Source organism: Lactuca sativa, chromosome 5 (genome assembly GCF_002870075.4).
Source record: "Lactuca sativa cultivar Salinas chromosome 5, Lsat_Salinas_v11, whole genome shotgun sequence".
NCBI classification, from domain to species: Eukaryota; Viridiplantae; Streptophyta; class Magnoliopsida; order Asterales; family Asteraceae; genus Lactuca; species Lactuca sativa.
Genome location: NC_056627.2, coordinates 308,695,657 through 308,714,449, shown reverse-complemented (window position 1 = coordinate 308,714,449; position 18,793 = coordinate 308,695,657). Strand labels below are relative to the sequence as shown.

Here is an 18,793-nt window from a genome sequence, read left to right as displayed (position 1 = left end):
CATCCATATCACATCAGCTATTCACATCTATAGTTGTGTCACACAGAACACTTGAGATTTGCATATTTGCAAAGCATGTTCAATTTGTTATAGAAAAAAAAACAAGTCAAGACCGGAGCAAACTTCCTTGAAAATATTTTAAAATGATATTTACCAAAATATTATGGTTTTAAAAATATTTATCATTCGGGTTAAATTTTATACTTAATCAAAATTAGGAGGTAAAATAAAAAAAAAAGAAATTGACTTATTAGTAATTATTTTTTCGTTTTGTTCATATTTGAATAACTTTTTTTTTGTTCATATTTGAATAATTTTTTTTGTACAAATATATGTAACGAATTTGTTGAAAATGTTAGATATTACCATTATAACATGTTGTAACTTGTATATTCTTTCAAAAAATTCATTACCTGTATATATATAACAAAAATAATAAATTATCAAAATATAAACAAACTAAAAAGATAATTATCCTAATAAATTCATTATCCTTCTAGGAAAAAAAAAGTTAAAAAGAATTTTAATTTACATAATTCGACCGGATACAATGGAGGAAAAGGGTTTTGCCTGCTAATGTTACAGGTATCCGATCCATGCTATAGATTGCATCATTACAACTTACAAGACCCCCAGATACACACTAGTAGTATTCTTCCAACACACGCAAATCCAAGTCCTTGGATTGAAATTTGGGTTATCCCTGATCAAATTCCCTTAATCGACATTTTTTCCGCTGGGAAACTTTGCTTATTCTTACTTAATTCCTGGTAAGAAAACCTATATTCTTTTCACATGCCTTTTCGTTTTCAAGGCCGTTGATCTTGATTTGTTGTGTTATTTCAATTTGGCGAGCCTAGATCTGTAAGTATCGTTGATTGCCGGTGTTTCTGTTATGTCGGATTTGATAGAATTGAGGGCATCTGTTATTTATCTTTGGTGACATGAAAGAGGTGGGGAGATCTGTCCATTCGATAGACGTGGTAAAGAAAAAAAGCTCTTCTGGATGCTTGATTATCAAAAAGAAGGTAGCAGATGGTGTTGGCGGAGTTCAAGGGTTTAGCGATTCGTCATCAAGGAAGCTATATTACTCGGCAAAAGAGAAAAAAAGGCCAAGAGCGATTAGGAGTGATTCCGAGTCCAGTGATGAGTTCACAGAGCCTTACCGCCAAAAACTTTTATATATATATATATATATATATATATATATATATATATATATATATATATATATATATATATATATATATATATATATATATATATATATACTAATCATAGGAAATATTACTATAATTAAATGTGAAATATATTAATTACAAAGAATATTTTCTATAATTAATTAATTTCACATTTTATTATGGTAATATTCCCAATTATGGTAATATTCCCATAATTAATAGTTTACTTAATGTTTCTTATGTGTTCTTTTAGGGTACATGTTAGAAAATCATTTCCTAGGATAGCATATTCCTCATATTGAAAAAAAAAACAAGTATAATGGGTCGAATGTATTAAGTTTCTTTTTTTTTTTTTTTATATATTCGTATAGATTGTAAATTGTATAGATTTGACAATTAAACACTAAAAAATAGCAAAAATCCATCTTTCCATATATTTTCTGTGAAAATAAGTGTTTATCCATATTTGAAGTGTCTAAAATAGGTTTCTAGCAACATATTAATTTTGAAATTCAAACATGAATAATTTCATTGATAAATTATATTATTTTTGTAGGTCGTATCTACAAAATTACTTGTTTCCAATATTTTCGTAGGCGGATTTTGGTAATTTCGCAAGCCATGCATGTGAAATTATATGTTTGTCGTATTTTCACAAATTATCTGTTTGTGGTATTTGCACAAGTCATTTTTGGATATTTTCAGAGGTGTGACCTACGAAAAATACCATAAACCATTTTTCCTTGTCAATGTTACTTTTCTTTATTTTGTTTTACAATACCATGATAACAAGAGTTTTGGTGGACAAGTGAACCAAGTAGGAACTATAGTTTATGTCCATAAAGTCTTAGATTATTTTTCAGAACAACGTTAAACAATATTTTAGGCCACATGTTTACGACATCATGGTACATGTTATTTACTCATGGATTTATGATATACGAGGTCCTTCCTGATGAAGATTTAATCATCAAAGTGTGTTCTAATTATTCAAGGGTTGCTTATAGGTGAAATGGAAACATTCTTATAAACAAAACCTTACTTGAGAGAGCAAAGAATAAATGATGATATATTTATTACCTTGTTTTCTTATACTACAAGTGATTTCGGGGACATAATATTCTTAAGGGATATGTACTTTTAACACTTTTAAATTTGAATATTCGAGATGTTAAATAGATACATATATGTTTTTTGAACCCAATGAATTAGTTGTGAAAAGGTTATAGACCTAGAAATCACACTTAAAAGTATAACAAATATGACTTTAAGATTCCAATGTATAGTCGGGACAATAAAAAGTGTAATTACAGAAAAAGAAAAAAAAAAGATTTAGTTAATCTAAAATGAAGAAGCCACTTTGAAATGGCATGTTGCTTGGTTGTAATATTTGATGTGTGCAACTTCCAATGCTTGTGGCTATAGAAATTAGGCTTTATAGCATCAAATTAGTAGTTATTGATTCTAAAATGTAGACAAGAATAAAGAAAAACATAAAATAGAAAATAAGCTAAAAATATTAAGGACTAAATGTATACAAACTGAAAATTATATTACCTTATTAACTTAATTTTTTTTTTTTGGCTTAACCGGGGCAGTCAGTTATAAAGAACGAATGTATACAAAAAACAAATTAAATAGTTAATTATGAAAAAAATCGATAACTAAATACATACAAAATAAAAAATATATATTTTATTCTATTAAGTCATTATACTTATTTATATTAATAAAAACAAGAAATTAACTTATCAGGGTAACTATCTATTCATTTTGTTCCTATTTAAGTAATTTTTATTTTTTTTACACATCTAGGTAACGAACTTATTGGAAGTGTTCACATATGATCACTAGGACCAGTTGTATAAAAAAAATTACCCAAATGTGAACAAAACGAAAAAATAATTATCATGATAAGTCAATTTCCCTTCTTTTTTATTTTACATTTTAATTTTAATTTGATATAAAATTTAACATAAATGGTAATATTTTTAGAACCACGCCAATGTGGTAAATATATTTTTAAAATACACTACGTTGGTATAAAAAATTAAATAAATAAAAACTCCTGATTTAACCGGTAAAAACACATATCGTCATTTCATAATTTTATTATTTAAGATATTAAATATAAAAATTAAAATTTAATATGTACACGTGCAAAAATTGGGAATACGTGTGTGCATACCAACTCGACAATAAATATGACAGTCACCATCCACATCATATCAGCTGTTCACATCTATAGTTGTGTCAGACAGAACACTCGAGATTTGCATATTTGCAAAGCATGTTCAATTTGTTATAGAAAAAAAAAAACAAGTCAAGACCGAAGCAAACTTCCTTGAAAATATTATAAAATGATATTTACTAAAATATTATGGTTTTAAAAATATTTATCATTCGGGTTAAATTTTATACTTAATCAAAATTAGGAGGTAAAATAAAAAAAAATTGACTTATTAGTAATTACTTTTTCGTTTTGTTCGTATTTGAATAACTTTTTTTTGTATAAATATATGTAACGAATTTGTTGAAAGTGTTAGATATTACCATTATAACATGTTGTAACTTGTATATTCTTTCAAAAAATTCATTACCTATATATATATATATATATAAAAAATAATAAATTATCAAAATATAAACAAACTAAAAAAATAATTATCCTAATAAATTCATTATCCTTCTAAGAAAAAAAAAAGTTAAAAAGAATTTTAATTTACATAATTCGACCGGATACAATGGAGGAAAAGGGTTTTGCCTGCTAATGTTACAGGTATCCGATCCATGCTATAGATTGCATCATTACAACTTACAAGACCCCCAGATACACACTAGTAGTATTCTTCCAACACACGCAAATCCAAGTCCTTGGATTGAAATTTGGGTTATCCCTGATCAAATTCCCTTAATCGACATTTTTTCCGCTGGGAAACTTTGCTTATTCTTACTTAATTCCTGGTAAGAAAACCTATATTCTTTTCACATGCCTTTTCGTTTTCAAGGCCGTTGATCTTGATTTGTTGTGTTATTTCAATTTGGCGAGCCTAGATCTGTAAGTATCGTTGATTGCCGGTGTTTCTGTTATGTCGGATTTGATAGAATTGGGGGCATCTGTTGTTTATCTTTGGTGACATGAAAGAGGTGGGGAGATCTGTCCATTCGATAGACGTGGTAAAGAAAAAAAGCTCTTCTGGATGCTTGATTATCAAAAAGAAGGTAGCAGATGGTGTTGGCGGAGTTCAAGGGTTTAGCGATTCGTCATCAAGGAAGCTATATTACTCGGCAAAAGAGAAAAAAAGACCAAGACCGATTAGGAGTGATTCCGAGTCCAGTGATGAGTTCACAGAGCCTTACCGCCAAAAACTTGATAATTTTCACAATGGTTCATCTTTTAGTAATAGGGGTTTTATGGGAAATAGAGAATCAGAGATTGAGAAAAGGGTAAATAATGGGATAAATATGCATGAGTTTGATGAGTATAATGGATTCCATGAGAGGATGAATAGGAAGGATGTTAATGATCAAAGACATGGGTTGAAGTTACATTGGCAAAGTGGGGATCTAAAGAATTCTGCAAGTGGTAGTAGTAGGTTAATCGATGATAAGAGAAGGGAATTCCTTCATGATAAAAGGAATGCCATTTTGGGTGGAAATAGTAGTAGGCCTATTCATGGCATCAAAAGTGGATACAAGATGGAGGACGATAAATCCCATTTACCCCTTCATTATAGAGAAGTTTCTGATGAACCTATCAGGTTGCAAGGGAAAAATGGTGTTCTAAAGGTGATGGTAAAAAAACATAAGCAGATGAGTGTTCCACATCAAAGTTATAATCATCATCCAGAAGTTGAAGAGTGGAAAGAATCTAGGCCAGTAGTTTACAAAAAGAAACAACCCAACATATCCCATAAAAGCCATGATCATTGGGAAGGTCCTAATAGGAAAAAAACAGCTATGGAGTCATCTTCATTGCACTCTGCTTCAAGGCATCCTGAGAAACCAGTTTCATTCAAGAATCAAGTGAAAGGTGAAGTTGATTTGGATTTGGAAAGACCAGTTTTAGATGATAGTGATACATCATTACCAATAAAACCGTCTGCTGAAAAAATGGTTAAAATTGAAAAAAGAATAACCCCACAAACCAAAAAAGTTACTCCAGTTAAAGGGAAGGAAAGCAAGGTTAAACGTGGAAGTGGCACTGAAAAGCAATTATTAAGAGAGAAGATTAGAAGTATGCTTCTTGGTGCTGGTTGGACCATTGATTATAGACCAAGAAGGAACAGAGACTACCTTGATGCTGTCTACATCAATCCAACAGGAACTGCTTATTGGTCTATAATCAAAGCTTATGAGGCACTTCAAAAAGAAGAACAGAAAGATCACTCACAAGTTGGTGGAGAATTTACTCCTTTACCCGTTGAAACACTTAGTAAACTAACCAGGCAAACCCGTAAGAAAATTGAAAGAGAAATGAAAAAGAAGAAAAGAGATGAAGGCAACAACAATGGTGATGCTGATGATTCAAATGATAATTATTATGTGGAAACAGCCAAACAAGAGAAGGCTGCTGCAAAGAGAAGTGTTGGACTTGGGCGTGAATATGATTCTCAAATTCCACAGGGGCAAAAAAGTCGAAAACTCGGAAGGTGTGTTTTGTTGGTTAGAAGTGAAGGGAAAAGCTCTGAAAATGATAGGTTTGTTTCCTATTCAGGGAAACGAACCATTCTTTCATGGTTGATTGATTCTGGAACAGTGGAAATGAGTGAGAAAGTTGAATATATGAACAGAAGAAAGACACGAGTAATGCAAGAAGGGTGGATCACAAAAGATGGAATCCATTGTGGCTGTTGTAGTAAAATTTTATCGGTTTTGAAGTTTGAGCTTCATGCAGGAAGCAAACTCAAGCAGCCATATCTGAATATTTTTGGACAATCTGGAAAATCTTTGATGCAGTGTCAGATTGATGCATGGAATAAACAAGGAGAGTTGGAAAGAAAGGGTTTTTATGCTGTAGATGTTGATGGTGATGATCCTAATGATGACACATGTGGCTTATGTGGCGATGGTGGTGATTTGATTTGTTGTGATGGTTGTCCATCCACCTTTCACCAGAGCTGTTTAGGCATAAAGGTATTAATATTAGTTGTGATTTTATTGCTTTATACCCATGGATATATTATTTGTATGTGTATTATGAATTCATTGTTATGAATCATGTGATTTCAGATGCTTCCTCAAGGTGATTGGCATTGTCCAAATTGCTCGTGTAAATACTGTGAAACTGAAGCTGGTGTTAGAACTGAAAGTCAACTTCTTGCATGCTGCCTTTGTGAGAAAAAATGTAATGTTTGCTATTTGTTTGTGATCTGATCATATGCTTGTTTCATTAATCATTGTGATTTTAATGTTTATTGGTTGGACTAAATTTAAAACATGTTGCTGTTGCAGATCATGAATCATGCAGCCTGGAGATGAATGAGAAGCCTGTTGATCTCACTGATCCAAACCTGTCATTTTGTGGCCAGAAGTGTCTAGAGGTACTAAAAGTTCTCTTTCCTATTCTGAGTTAATGGATTTTAATCTCATATGCATACAGAAAATCATGCAGCTGTTGTTATTTCTGTTTCTTTCTTAAGCATATTAGCATTAGTATTCTAGTATTTTACATATTAGCTCTAAAGGGAAAAATTAAAGGCATCATCATCATCATCATCATTAGTTTTCACTTGCTTTAAGCTTGATGTGCAGTATGTGTGCAAAGAGATCATGATTTATATTCTCTCCTTTTCTCATTTCACCATTACCCTGCATTCCTATCTCTTTATCTTTTAGATTGTTATATGTTTAGAGATTTGTGCTTTCGTGCATGTATATAAGCATATAGAGAGAAGAGAACTCATTGAAAAATATTTATTTTAATGACTAGGCCTTTGGTAATATTTTAGGGATATGGTAAATCTGGGGAGTGTCGATTAGAAATATGGAAGACCAAAATAGGAAGATTGTTAAACAAGAAGTTTGAGGGAATGATTACATTCTACACTAAACTTCTAGAGTAACACTCATGTATTTTAGAATGCAAGAGATTACACACAAATATAGAATTTTGTGATTTAATGTGAAGATTCAAAGTCATCTACATTGCTCAAAGTTTGAGTAACCATAATTGCAAGAGTAATCTATAGGAGTGTATTGCAACATATGTTTTTTATCAATTTAATATTTGAAAATAACTAGTTTGATTTTAGATATGTAAAAGTTAAAACCTCTTTTCTTGGAACATAGTGAGTAAAGTCAGTAAAAGTTGCACATAACTGTACACATATTTATAACAATGAAAATGCGCAAGAAGTATCTAAAGTTGCAATTTCCTTGGGACATAAAGAGAGAGAGAGAGAGAGAGAGAGAGAGAGAGAGAGAGAGAGAGAAACTATCTTTTTGTTGTGTTATTTGTTTATGACATTCTCTCTTCTAATTTGGTGGTGTAAATTGTAATTAATATTGATTTTGCAGGTATACAGCCAGCTGCAGAAGCTTCTTGGGGCGAAACATGAAGTGGGTTCTGGATTCTCATGGTCTCTTATTCGTCGATCAGATCTTCCACCAGATGCTTCATCCATGGAGTTATCACAAAGAGTGGAATGCAATTCCAAGCTAGCTGTTGCTCTTTCAGTCATTGATGAGTGCTTTGTTCCTGTTCTTGACAGGAGAAGTGGAATCAACTTAATTCATAATGTTGTTTACAATTGTGGGTAAGTTCCAACATAATTCCCTCTTTACTTTCTTTAATCTTTACCCATTAACTTCATGTCTGAATTTCCTAATTCTTTATAAAAAAATTTTGTAGATCAAACTTTAACAGGTTAAGCTACAGTGGCTTCTTTACAGCTATATTGGAGAGGGGTGATGAAATGATTTGTGCTGCATCCATCAGGTAGGCTTCTGTTGCTTTACTTAATTTTTAATAAAATTTGTCAATTTCTTACCTTAATTTCAAATTTTAATAAAAGGATCCATGGGACCCAGCTAGCAGAGATGCCATTTATTGGGACCCGCCATATGTATAGACGCCAAGGGATGTGTCGGAGGTTGTTATCTGCTATTGAATCGGTAAGAAAAAGTAGAACCTTTTTATTTGCTTTTGGTGTGGTGCGTGTAAATTACTTGTATACCCTTTTCTTTTCAGGTACTCTCATCCCTCCATATTGAGAAATTGATTATTCCCGCCATTGCTGAACACATGCATACATGGACTGATGTTTTTGGTTTCAAGCCTCTTGAGGAAACACACAGACAAGAAATGAGGTCCATCAACATGTTGGTGTTTCCTGGAACAGATATGTTGCAGAAACCGCTAATTCCAGAGAAAGGTTCATCGTTACATAAGATAAGATTGGAATTGGAATTGGAAAGCAACATTCCGAAGGCTGACAAATCGGAATCAAGTTCTCCCGATGTTAAAGAGTCGAGACAAAGAATTGCTCCATCGGATTCCGGTTCTCAAGATGCTAGCGATGCAACTCTTTCCATCAGTTCTGTTAAAGTTGATTTTCGGTTTCCAGTTCCTGAAAGAAAACCAAATGTTATTAGTGATTCCGATGTTCAGCTTGATGGTGATGATACGGTTATGCAGAATGGTGAAGAGAGTACTGAAAATTTTGCTATTTCTGTTGCCATTCCGATGAAAAAAGGTGTGCGGGGTGGCAATGAGACTACAAACGGAATTGCTGATGCCGATTCCAAGGTAGAAGGATTTGCTCTGCAGAATGGGAGTGTGACGTCTATCACCAAAACAGGCGGTGTCAATTCCGTTAACCCATGTGAAGTCATGGGAAAAGAATCAGTTTCTGTATCTATGGATTCCGATTCCAGCAAAGAACTAACTGATGTGCAGGATGACGGAATCGATGATGCTATTCCAATTGACGCGATATCCTTAAACGTTTCTCTTGAACCCAAACCACAATTGTCTGGAATGGAATCACTTCCATCTGTTCCCAATTCAGCTGCAAATATAGCAGAATTGATTCAATTTTCAACAGGAAAGGAGAAATGAAAATCCAGATTAAAGTTTTTGATTATGTTATATATAACCTATTGATGTGAAGATGATGGGAAGAATAGGAACCAAAATCTTTCCAAATCACATGAAAAGTAATTCCATTCGTGAGTTGCTACAGAGCCTGGAATGGAATGTATAAACACAAGATGCTGCTGATGAGGTTTGAGTTTGTAATTGGTTTTGTGGGTCGACTCGAGTTGACTCATTCACTGTTGTTGTATCAAGAAAAGTTAATAAACGATTAGGTTGATTGGGTTTTTGAGGACAACATATTTATCAGAGTAATTTTTTTTCCAATTCTATTTGATATGTAACAAAATTTATAACTACAACTATCTTCAACGGGAATGTTGGTGTTGCCAATACAATTTACTTATTTGTATATTAAGGGCTGTCGTATTTGACTTTTCAGATTTATTTTCCTTAGTCACACCATTATTTTCTATATTGGATTTATGTTGGTTTATAAAATTGAATACATAATAAAATGATATATTTGTAATCATGCGCAAGAAACCATTATTCTTTAACCACTACATATATTGTTATATTCCATCATATTCATACATTTACCCATAATACACAAAGCCTAAAATTTGAGACCTAGAAATCTATTGGTCAAAAAAAGAGAGAACTTAAAGCAATCTCATGACACCAAGTCTAATGAACCTCATCTATGACATAAACTCAATATATGATAAATTTTAATCCATGTTGTGGCTTCACAAAACTAAAATCTTCATACTTGAAGCCTTATAGTTTCAAGAGCCACATCATGGCATGACTCCAAATCTATGGTGATATCTTTGAAACCACCAACCAGTCTCGCTACCAACATGAATCACAGAGTATGAGTATGAGCATGCATGCATGCATATGTCAACCTTAGACCTCATTTATGGATTTTTCACATTCTTACATCAATCATTAATGCATCAATATTCTTCTTCAAATAATTTTGGTTTTTTAAGACATTGACACTCTGGGAAGGGGTTTAAATATAACGAGTTTTTTCTTGTGATTTTCTTGATATTGGGTATCGCAACACCCTTGTGGTCACTTTCGGCTAGCATTACTTGCATCTCCTTCTTGAACTCATCCCAACTGCCAAAAAAACAATTTTGGTATTGCATTTACTTGAAGATAAAGATTCATCAATCATAAGCTTATATGTTTTTATTCATACAGCATTTTATGGATTACCTTATGGTTGTATTGTGGAGCAAAACAACAAGCTTGCGCTTATCTGGCATGATGGTTTTTGCATGCCCATAATGAAATTTCCTATGACCCATCAAAAAATGTGGGAAATTTCCACCTTGTGTTGTTACAAAAACTTCACTAAAAAAGCACACAATGTAGTCCAAAGCAGCCATCCTTGAAGAATAATTCTACATCCAGAAACTACACAAGTTAAACTAAGTTTAAGGGGTTACATGGCTTAATGTATTAAGACACTAACCTTAAATGAAGCAAGCTCTTCTGGGGTACTAAGTAACTCCTTTGTGTGTAAGAGGGGAAACATTTTCCTCAAAGGAGCTACATTTTTATCAGCTTCATATATTTTTCCTGATGCCAAATAAATTGGAGTTGTGTTTGCAAATCCCATACCCCTTAGCATCATCCCTACCTATGCTTTAAAGAAATTAATCCTCAAACATGAAGCAAAATTCAAGAAATTATAAAATTCATGAGTTCTTGAAACTAACCTCTAAAGGTGTCATTGGACACCTTCCATTGATTCGATTACGAACAGGATCTATAATATAATCTTTACGTTTAAATTTATCCCCCCAATCTTTTTGGCGTATTTTATCCATTTCAAGTTGTTCAGATTTCCCTCCATCATATACACAACATGAAAAGGCAACCATGTCCTAAATCACATGCAATCAATAAGTATCTATTACATGATTCATTAGGACAAATGGATAACAATAGTGTATCATACCTCTTCAAACCGAAGGTGGATAGAAACGTAATTTCCACCTGAATTTGAACTATCAACAGTCATTCTGTTGACTAGCATCTTGGCAACTGTGATGATGGAGTTAGAGAATCTCAATGCTTCATAATTAGCAACACATCTAAGATATTGAATATGAGGAGGGAGATTTGGAGACAATCTATTTGCAAAAGGAGCTATTCGAACAATCCTGAATTGAATTTTTCACAGGATTAAAAATAAAGAAATACCCAAATTTTAAAATAATATTAAGAACCAACCTCTGTTCTTTGAGGACAGGATAAACTTGTTTTAAGTAGTAATTGGCAGATGCCCAAGCTGGGACCCGAAAGTTTGGTATATTGCTTATACTAAAATTGTAATTTTCCATTAATTCATTTGGGAGCTCACGAACTACATTAACATATTCTTTAAGGGTGGCTATGAAATGGTCTTCATCATATATGTCTGCAAACTCACTGTGAAGAACAAAAGAGTATAAAAAGAACAATAAGTTCAAGCAACAAAAAGCCAAAAACAACTCCTTATTGCATTTCAAGATTAATGGATGTTCATTAAGTAATAGGATTTGCCTGCTATCCCTCCAAACATTATGAAAATTAAAAAGAGGAATGAGGAGTGTAGCATTCAAAAGACCTGCAACTGCCACTGCATTACATATCTGCCATTTAAAGATTTCATTGTTATGTTAACATATTTAGAGGATAAAATAAGTAAGCTAATGAATAATGGATGTTCATTAGTCTTACAGATGAACGCTGTTGATTTAGACCACCATTTGCCTCCACAACCAAGTATTGATCAGGTATGCCAGTTTCTGTGATAAAAGATTTTCATTAGTTTATAGGTACACATAAAGAAGATGGCAAAATACATAATCATTAGAAGAGACTACCACTGAATTGAAGTAGAAGTACAAATACCAAGATATTGATGAGATGTTGTAGGGCAAGGTTTCTGCTCTGTCAACTTCATTTTTTGTCTCCATACATCTGACAACTAAGTCAACAAGATACAAATTTTCCATCAGCTTCAAGCATATAATGTAATGTAGCCGACAATTAATTACTGTATTCGGTGAATCAATGGACAATACTGAGATCTATCTTGGATAAAGATGAGAAACCAATAGAAATTAAGATGTGAAAGCCTCCTCTTCGAGATTTAGATATTACAGAACTGTAGCAGTAAAGGTTGGGGATAAAAGGATTTAAAATTGGGAATAATAATGGTATAATAAACCATATAATACCTGGATTCCAGAAGAAGTGTCAGATTGAATGTCAGTCAGGAGATTCTGGAAGATCTCATGACTACGATAAATGGAGCCAGGCAAAGGATTGGGGAATAGCATTGCCGACAAGGGGCCGACGAACGTGATCACAGCCGATAAGAACAATAACGGGAGTAGAAGCAAGTAGCCAAAGATTCGTCGCCGGAAAAATTTTCCGTTTAAAAGATGTGGACGCCGTCGACGAGAGTTGTAAGAGCGACCTCGCCGGCGAGAAGTGGAATGAGTAGTAGGAGGAGACGGTGGTGAGCTCAAAGATTTGCCACTGCTGCTGCTGCTGTAGTAATTGGGAGTGGCATCCATTGCATATTATTTTTTGGATTCAAGGCGTAGTGACGTTTGGGGAAAAAGTGAGATCTTCTCTCCTGTCTTTTTCTGTACATCCCATTTTTAAGGAGTAATTCGTCTGAACCCTTAAATTCATACGAATTCGATTATTTTGTATAGTTTTCAAAGTGTTTAGTTTTTTTTAGAACGATAACTAATAATTACTTTTTAACTGCTCTTAATTTATACTTACTGTATTGGGATCTTCTAAAAGACCTTATTGGTCATCTTCAAATGTTTTTTGTTTTGTTCTTTGTTTTTTATTCATTTTTGTGTATTTGATTTATTTAGAAACTCAGTTTTTTATTAATTTTGATAACAAATTTATTGAATTAAATATACTTTTATAATTATAAATTTATCCATTTTCTATTGTTAAATCAAGTGTAAATGGATTTGAACAATTCCTAAATTTCATATTCTATAATGTAAATTATGTAGTAATTAATCAAATAATAGTATATATCCAAGTGGTTATGTACCTTCCGGACAATAAACAAACATGTAAATTATAAGAAATTTCATAATATTGTATTTTTTACTGGCTTTAAATGAACAGTTACTTCTTTCACTTGATTTAGATTCTTGATTACTCATATAGAGTTGTTATAAAATAAAATCTTGATAAATTGAAAAAATTATTCAAGGAAACCTTAAATTTTTGAAATTTGTTGGAAATTTGGTTATATGTCAATTTAGGCTTCTTTTTGTGTTGTCGTGTTTGTTGATTTAACTATGTAGGGTTCATTTGAAGTTCATCTCTTTACAAGAATGTTAATGTTCACATCCAAGTGGAAACAATCATAACCGATAAACATTCTAAATGATTTTTTTACTTACATTAATCAAACAGATACTTTAAGTGATGTGTTCTCATAGATGTCACATCGGTTGTCACTATAGAGACCTTCTAACGATCTATAGAAGAATCCTAGCGGATCTATGAAGAATTTTGTTACGTTTTCAATGAAGCATCACTCTTTCAACATTTGTTCTCTATATTTCTTTCTCTTATTTTCAATATAGATACGTGTCACAACAATAAAGCATAAAGATATGTTAGTGACCATAAAAGATGAAAACATAAATAAATATAATTATAAACATAAATGAACAAATATAATCCTATTTCAATAAAGGAAAAGTGCAAAAAAGTCCTTTTATATTGACCTCATAATCGATTTAGTCATTATATATATATATATATATATATATATATATATATATATATATATATATATATATATATATATATATATATATAAAGTATACAATTGAGAAACCAAAGGTTTTAAAACCAAAGTCTTAAAAAGGGAGCCAAAATTTTGACCATTGATTAAATTTAAATTAATTTAGATGGATGTGATTAAAAACTCATGGTAATCCTTATGAATGAATTTGGACCAATCAAAACCATATGCATAATACACATCACACTATAAAATTGGACTCTTTTAAACCCTTATTCACATATGTCTCATCTCTCTATACAAAGTAGGTTTCTATCTCTCCAAAATCACCGACCCTTCCTCTGTAATCAATATTCCATGTAGTCATCCTTATTTTCACCACCAACCTCATGGCCGGCTATTCACCCCCGCCGTCTCAACCATTAGACCAAAGCCACAAACGCTGATTCACTACCAATCCATGCATCTATACTCATATTAATTTAGCCAAAGCCACAGACCAACGCACCAACATCTTTCTCTCTTCTTCTCTTTATGCCTCCCTAAAAACTAGCACTACCACGCACACACAGATGCACTACATAATAAATATGGTTTGGATATTAGATATGATGATAAATCAGTAATTTTTTGTAAATATGTTTGGATTAAATCCAAGATTTGAAGGCAGTGGTGTGATTAGATCTAGTTAAGAATCAAAACCATGAACCGACAAAGCAATTTCAAATGTAATTTTAATCAATTTTTGGGGATTTAATGTTAGAAATTGGGGTATAGTAAGGCTTGAAATTCTGAGAATTGTGTAAAACACTTTCAGATTAAAGTATTTGGGTGGTACTCCCAATATTCTTTAATCGGATAAGACTCAGAGAGACAAGAATTTAGAATGCTTTGATGATGATTTCGTCTGTACCAGAAAATGAGACCAAAAAACCGAATTTATGATCTTTGTCTGAAAACTGTCATAAACTGTAAAAACTGACATAAAACGAAAGTTTGGATAAGGGTCAAACAATGGTCAATTTTTTGAAAATATGATTTTCTGATGCATTTTTTATATAGCAACATACCCTATATAAAAAAAAAAAAAAAAAAAAAATGCGCTGACTTGGCAGCTCGACCCCAGTCAGGGGCTCTGCCCCTTAGACCCCGCCAGGGGCTACCGCCCCTTGGACCCCGCTCCCAGGGGCGCTGCCCCCGGACCCCCCTAAATGACAGTGTACTTTGAAAACTTGATCAAACTTAAACAAGTGTATACTTCACACCTTCCTTACTTGTTTAATATTTATCAAGATCACCTTTTGTCAACAAAATAATCCCATTACACTTAAATAATATTGATGACAACAAATCACCAACATTTAATCAGTTATTTTTTAGGTTGATTGATGAAAACTTGATTATATACCTTCGTCATTTGGGTTGTTTAATGTAAATTTAGTTAAATATTTTTGTTACTGATATTAATATAAATAGATGCACTGCTGATTGATTATGGTTTTTTGTTGGTGTTTTCACGTATTGTGCTCTACATGTAGATTTGAGTTTGTATAGGCTTTTCATCTCTTTTAAATCACAGAAGATGAAAGAAACGGAAAGAAGCACGATTATGAATGCAATAAAGGGATATTATTTTCTGAATCAGATGAATAATTTCACGATGGTAGTACATCCAATCTGTTGCTATTTTGCTCTTACTTTCTTTGTAGTCACCTACAACACTTTATGTTGCTTTCTATTTGTTTCTTATTATGTTCTTTTAGGCTATTGAAAATATGCGTATATGAATATGATGTTTTTGTGGCACTGTGGCATGGAGGATATCTTTTTTTATTTTGTTTGTATCGAGAAGAAATGTTGTGGTTTGAACGTTGTATGGGTTGTATTTGGTTTTTCCTTAGTTTCCCTCTTGAATAGATTATTAGTAGCGTTGCACTTTGTTTTTAGTAATAACGTGTAAATATTAGTATGCACTTTGTTTCTATAAGGAAATTAAATCGATTATTAACGTGTGTGAATGTGTTACGCTTTGTTTTTAGTATGCAACATTTTTTATTTGAACAATTTAAGTGTATACGGAGAACTTTAACTAAAGTACACAATAATAACTTATAGGTAAAATTACGATTGTGGGCCATAAGAAAGTAAAAACTATAAATATTGGTCCATTTGATTAATAAATCCAAAATTTTGAAATATATAATTTCAAATTACCAACATCTTTATTAAATTCAAGTTTTAAATAAAATTATCTAGATTTTGAAAAAATAAAAAAAAGTATATGAAACATTTCTTTTATAAAAGTAATTAAATACTAACAATTAACTAAATTCAAAATATAAGTATGTTGTAATTAATTTTTGGAAGAGTTTCATATATGCCTTTCTTAAACATTAAAATATCATATTTATCCAACTTAATTTTTAAATTTCATATTTACCCTTCATAAAATTTTTAAATATCATATTTATCCTTCATAAAATTTCAAAATATCATATATGTCCTTTTTAAATATCAAAATATCATATATGTCTTTCTTAAATATCAAAATATCGTATATATACTTTTTAAATATAAAAATATCAATAATAATATCTAAAATATCTTCTATTTACAATATGATAAAATCAACAATAACAAAAACTAAATAATCAAAATATACATTTAATAGAGAGGGTTGAAGATGAATCTTTTTGTTTGTCAAGAAGGCGACATTTCAACAATTTAGAAGTTCACATTCCATTATCGTAGATGTAAGGATAATATCGTTACGTTTTTTAATAATTATAATAATTCTAAGGTATAAAAAGTTATTATAAAATATTAAAAACATTATAAAAAATGATTTGGGCAAATATGATATTTTGAAGGTTTATGAAGGGTAAATATGATATTGAGAAATTAAGCTAGACAAATATGATATTTTGAAGTTTAAGAGGGGTATATATGAAATACTCCCTTAATTTGTAGTTTAATTTATTTCTTTTATACATATGATTAATATGATAAGTTATGTGTTTGGCACAAAAAGGAAAGAAATTTGATTTGTGATCTTCGTGATTAACAAGACATGCAAAAGTCTAAAATTGTTTTTGTGAGGATAAAACTATTATTTATAATGAAAATCACCAGGGAACATTTGGTTATTATTTATAATGAAAATCACCTGGGAGCATTTGGTTAATAACAGTAGACAATGTATCTAATTGATTAAGTATGATATCAAAAAATAAATCTACCAATAGAAAAGTCAAAAGGTGATAAAAATAATACATGGCCGAGCTTTAAAAATGTCATGGTACAAATATATTTGGTTTTTGTTTAAGAAGTTAAGAAGTCGGTTACATTTGGAACAAAATGATGAAGTGTAAAAAAATATCAATGGATGCTTACGAGACAAGCTTTCAAGTACTATATGGTTAACTCTTCGTTTTTATTAATGTATTGGAACTTCGAAAAGTAATTGTCTGAAAAAGCATGATTTAGAAGTAATAATCACTTTCTAACCTACTAACAACACCTTATAGATATATATATATATATATATATATATATATATATATATATATATATATATATATATATATATATATATATATATATATATATATATATATATATATATATATATATATATATATATATATATATATATATATATATATATATATATATATATATATGAGCTGTTTCTTATAATTAATAGCAATTGTTTATTATTTATTATATTTTTATCATTTAATGTATATTTGTATAACAATTAAACAAGGGCGGAATACAGACATTTTAATCGGATGGGCTGAAACCGGTATTCAATATTTTTTTATTTAGACGTAGACTATGTAATATAATTTACTACTAGTAAACAAAATAATAAATTATAATCACAATCTATAACTATATTTCGATAAAGAAGTAAACTAATTATTTCAACTTTAGTAAAATTTATTTTTCAAAATTAGTAATTATATATTATTGGCAATTAGCATAACAAACATTAAATAACATTAAAAATAGTACAGCCTAGGTCTTTCAAGAAAAAAACTCATGATAGCCTATCTAGTTCTATTATTAAAAGTAGTACATCCTAGCTAATTATATAAAAATGGTGCATAAAACGTCACTTTTGAGGAAGAGAAATGTAAAGAAAGAGATAACAGAAGATATTATTGATCCGCTTCAGTAGAAAGCAACGACAATTGAGGTAGTGAGGCCAGAAAGCAACGACAACGGAGGTAGTGAGGCCTCACCGAGATGTAATGTAGCGTACGATGGAGAAAGCCCTCCGGCGGTGGACTGCAGAGGTCGATTTCGGAGTTGTTGGTCGCTTGAACGGATGAGGGGGGAGACATGGATCAACAGAGGCGGACAAAAGAGAGCTAGGAGTGAGCATTCCAGCGGCGGTGATATATCCTAGTTGGAAGTCCGGCGGTAGCTATGTTTTCCAGTGAGAAACCGTGTTTATTTATTTATTTATTTTTTCGGCACAGAGACGAGTTTTATTCTATATCTTCTAAAGTTCAGTATGAATAGACCGGATATCAATATAGTTTTTTTTTTCCTAATTTGTTAGAATTCTAAATTTACTCAAATTCGTTTTGATGTTTTCAAATTTAGTTAAATGTGTTAATTATTTATTTACCTTTCGTTTGTTGGATTGTTATGAGATTATCAAATATCAAATCTTATTGTCTTTGTGGTTTAGAGTTATTTATTTAAAATTGCATATAATATATCATGAACATAGGGGCCAAATGGTTGGTCAACAAA

At 31.3% G+C, this 18,793-nt stretch overlaps 2 protein-coding genes across 2 annotated transcripts; one reads left to right on the top strand and one right to left on the bottom strand.

Annotated features, from left to right (window-relative positions):
* The first annotated feature begins 3,920 nt into the window (after positions 1-3,920).
* Positions 3,921-9,633, top strand: LOC111890720 (increased DNA methylation 1). The gene is made up of 8 exons (XM_023886801.3): positions 3,921-4,145; positions 4,236-6,317; positions 6,414-6,528; positions 6,636-6,724; positions 7,701-7,939; positions 8,035-8,121; positions 8,198-8,297; positions 8,374-9,633. Exons 2-8 carry the CDS (start codon positions 4,320-4,322, stop codon positions 9,241-9,243), a joined length of 3,498 nt encoding a protein of 1,165 aa, XP_023742569.2. The 5' UTR covers positions 3,921-4,145; positions 4,236-4,319; the 3' UTR covers positions 9,244-9,633.
* Positions 9,634-10,100: 467 nt separating this feature from the next.
* LOC111890721 (O-fucosyltransferase 10) lies at positions 10,101-12,911 on the bottom strand. The gene is made up of 10 exons (XM_023886802.3): positions 12,468-12,911; positions 12,139-12,214; positions 11,965-12,032; positions 11,788-11,876; positions 11,476-11,673; positions 11,201-11,405; positions 10,959-11,126; positions 10,712-10,879; positions 10,453-10,640; positions 10,101-10,353 (listed from the first exon to the last, which is right to left on the bottom strand). Exons 1-10 carry the CDS (start codon positions 12,807-12,809, stop codon positions 10,185-10,187), a joined length of 1,671 nt encoding a protein of 556 aa, XP_023742570.1. The 5' UTR covers positions 12,810-12,911; the 3' UTR covers positions 10,101-10,184.
* Between the last annotated feature and the right edge of the window lie 5,882 nt (positions 12,912-18,793).

Coding starts and splice junctions, on each gene's coding strand:
- LOC111890720 (XM_023886801.3), top strand. CDS start 4,320: ATGAAAGAGGTGGGGAGATCTGTCCATTCGATAGACGTGGTAAAGAAA. Junction 6,318..6,413: donor AGAGCTGTTTAGGCATAAAG/GTATTAATATTA, acceptor ATGTGATTTCAG/ATGCTTCCTCAAGGTGATTG. Junction 7,940..8,034: donor AATGTTGTTTACAATTGTGG/GTAAGTTCCAAC, acceptor AAAATTTTGTAG/ATCAAACTTTAACAGGTTAA.
- LOC111890721 (XM_023886802.3), bottom strand. CDS start 12,809: ATGGATGCCACTCCCAATTACTACAGCAGCAGCAGCAGTGGCAAATCT. Junction 11,877..11,964: donor TAAATCAACAGCGTTCATCT/GTAAGACTAATG, acceptor TTTAAATGGCAG/ATATGTAATGCAGTGGCAGT. Junction 10,354..10,452: donor CTCCACAATACAACCATAAG/GTAATCCATAAA, acceptor TTTTTTTGGCAG/TTGGGATGAGTTCAAGAAGG.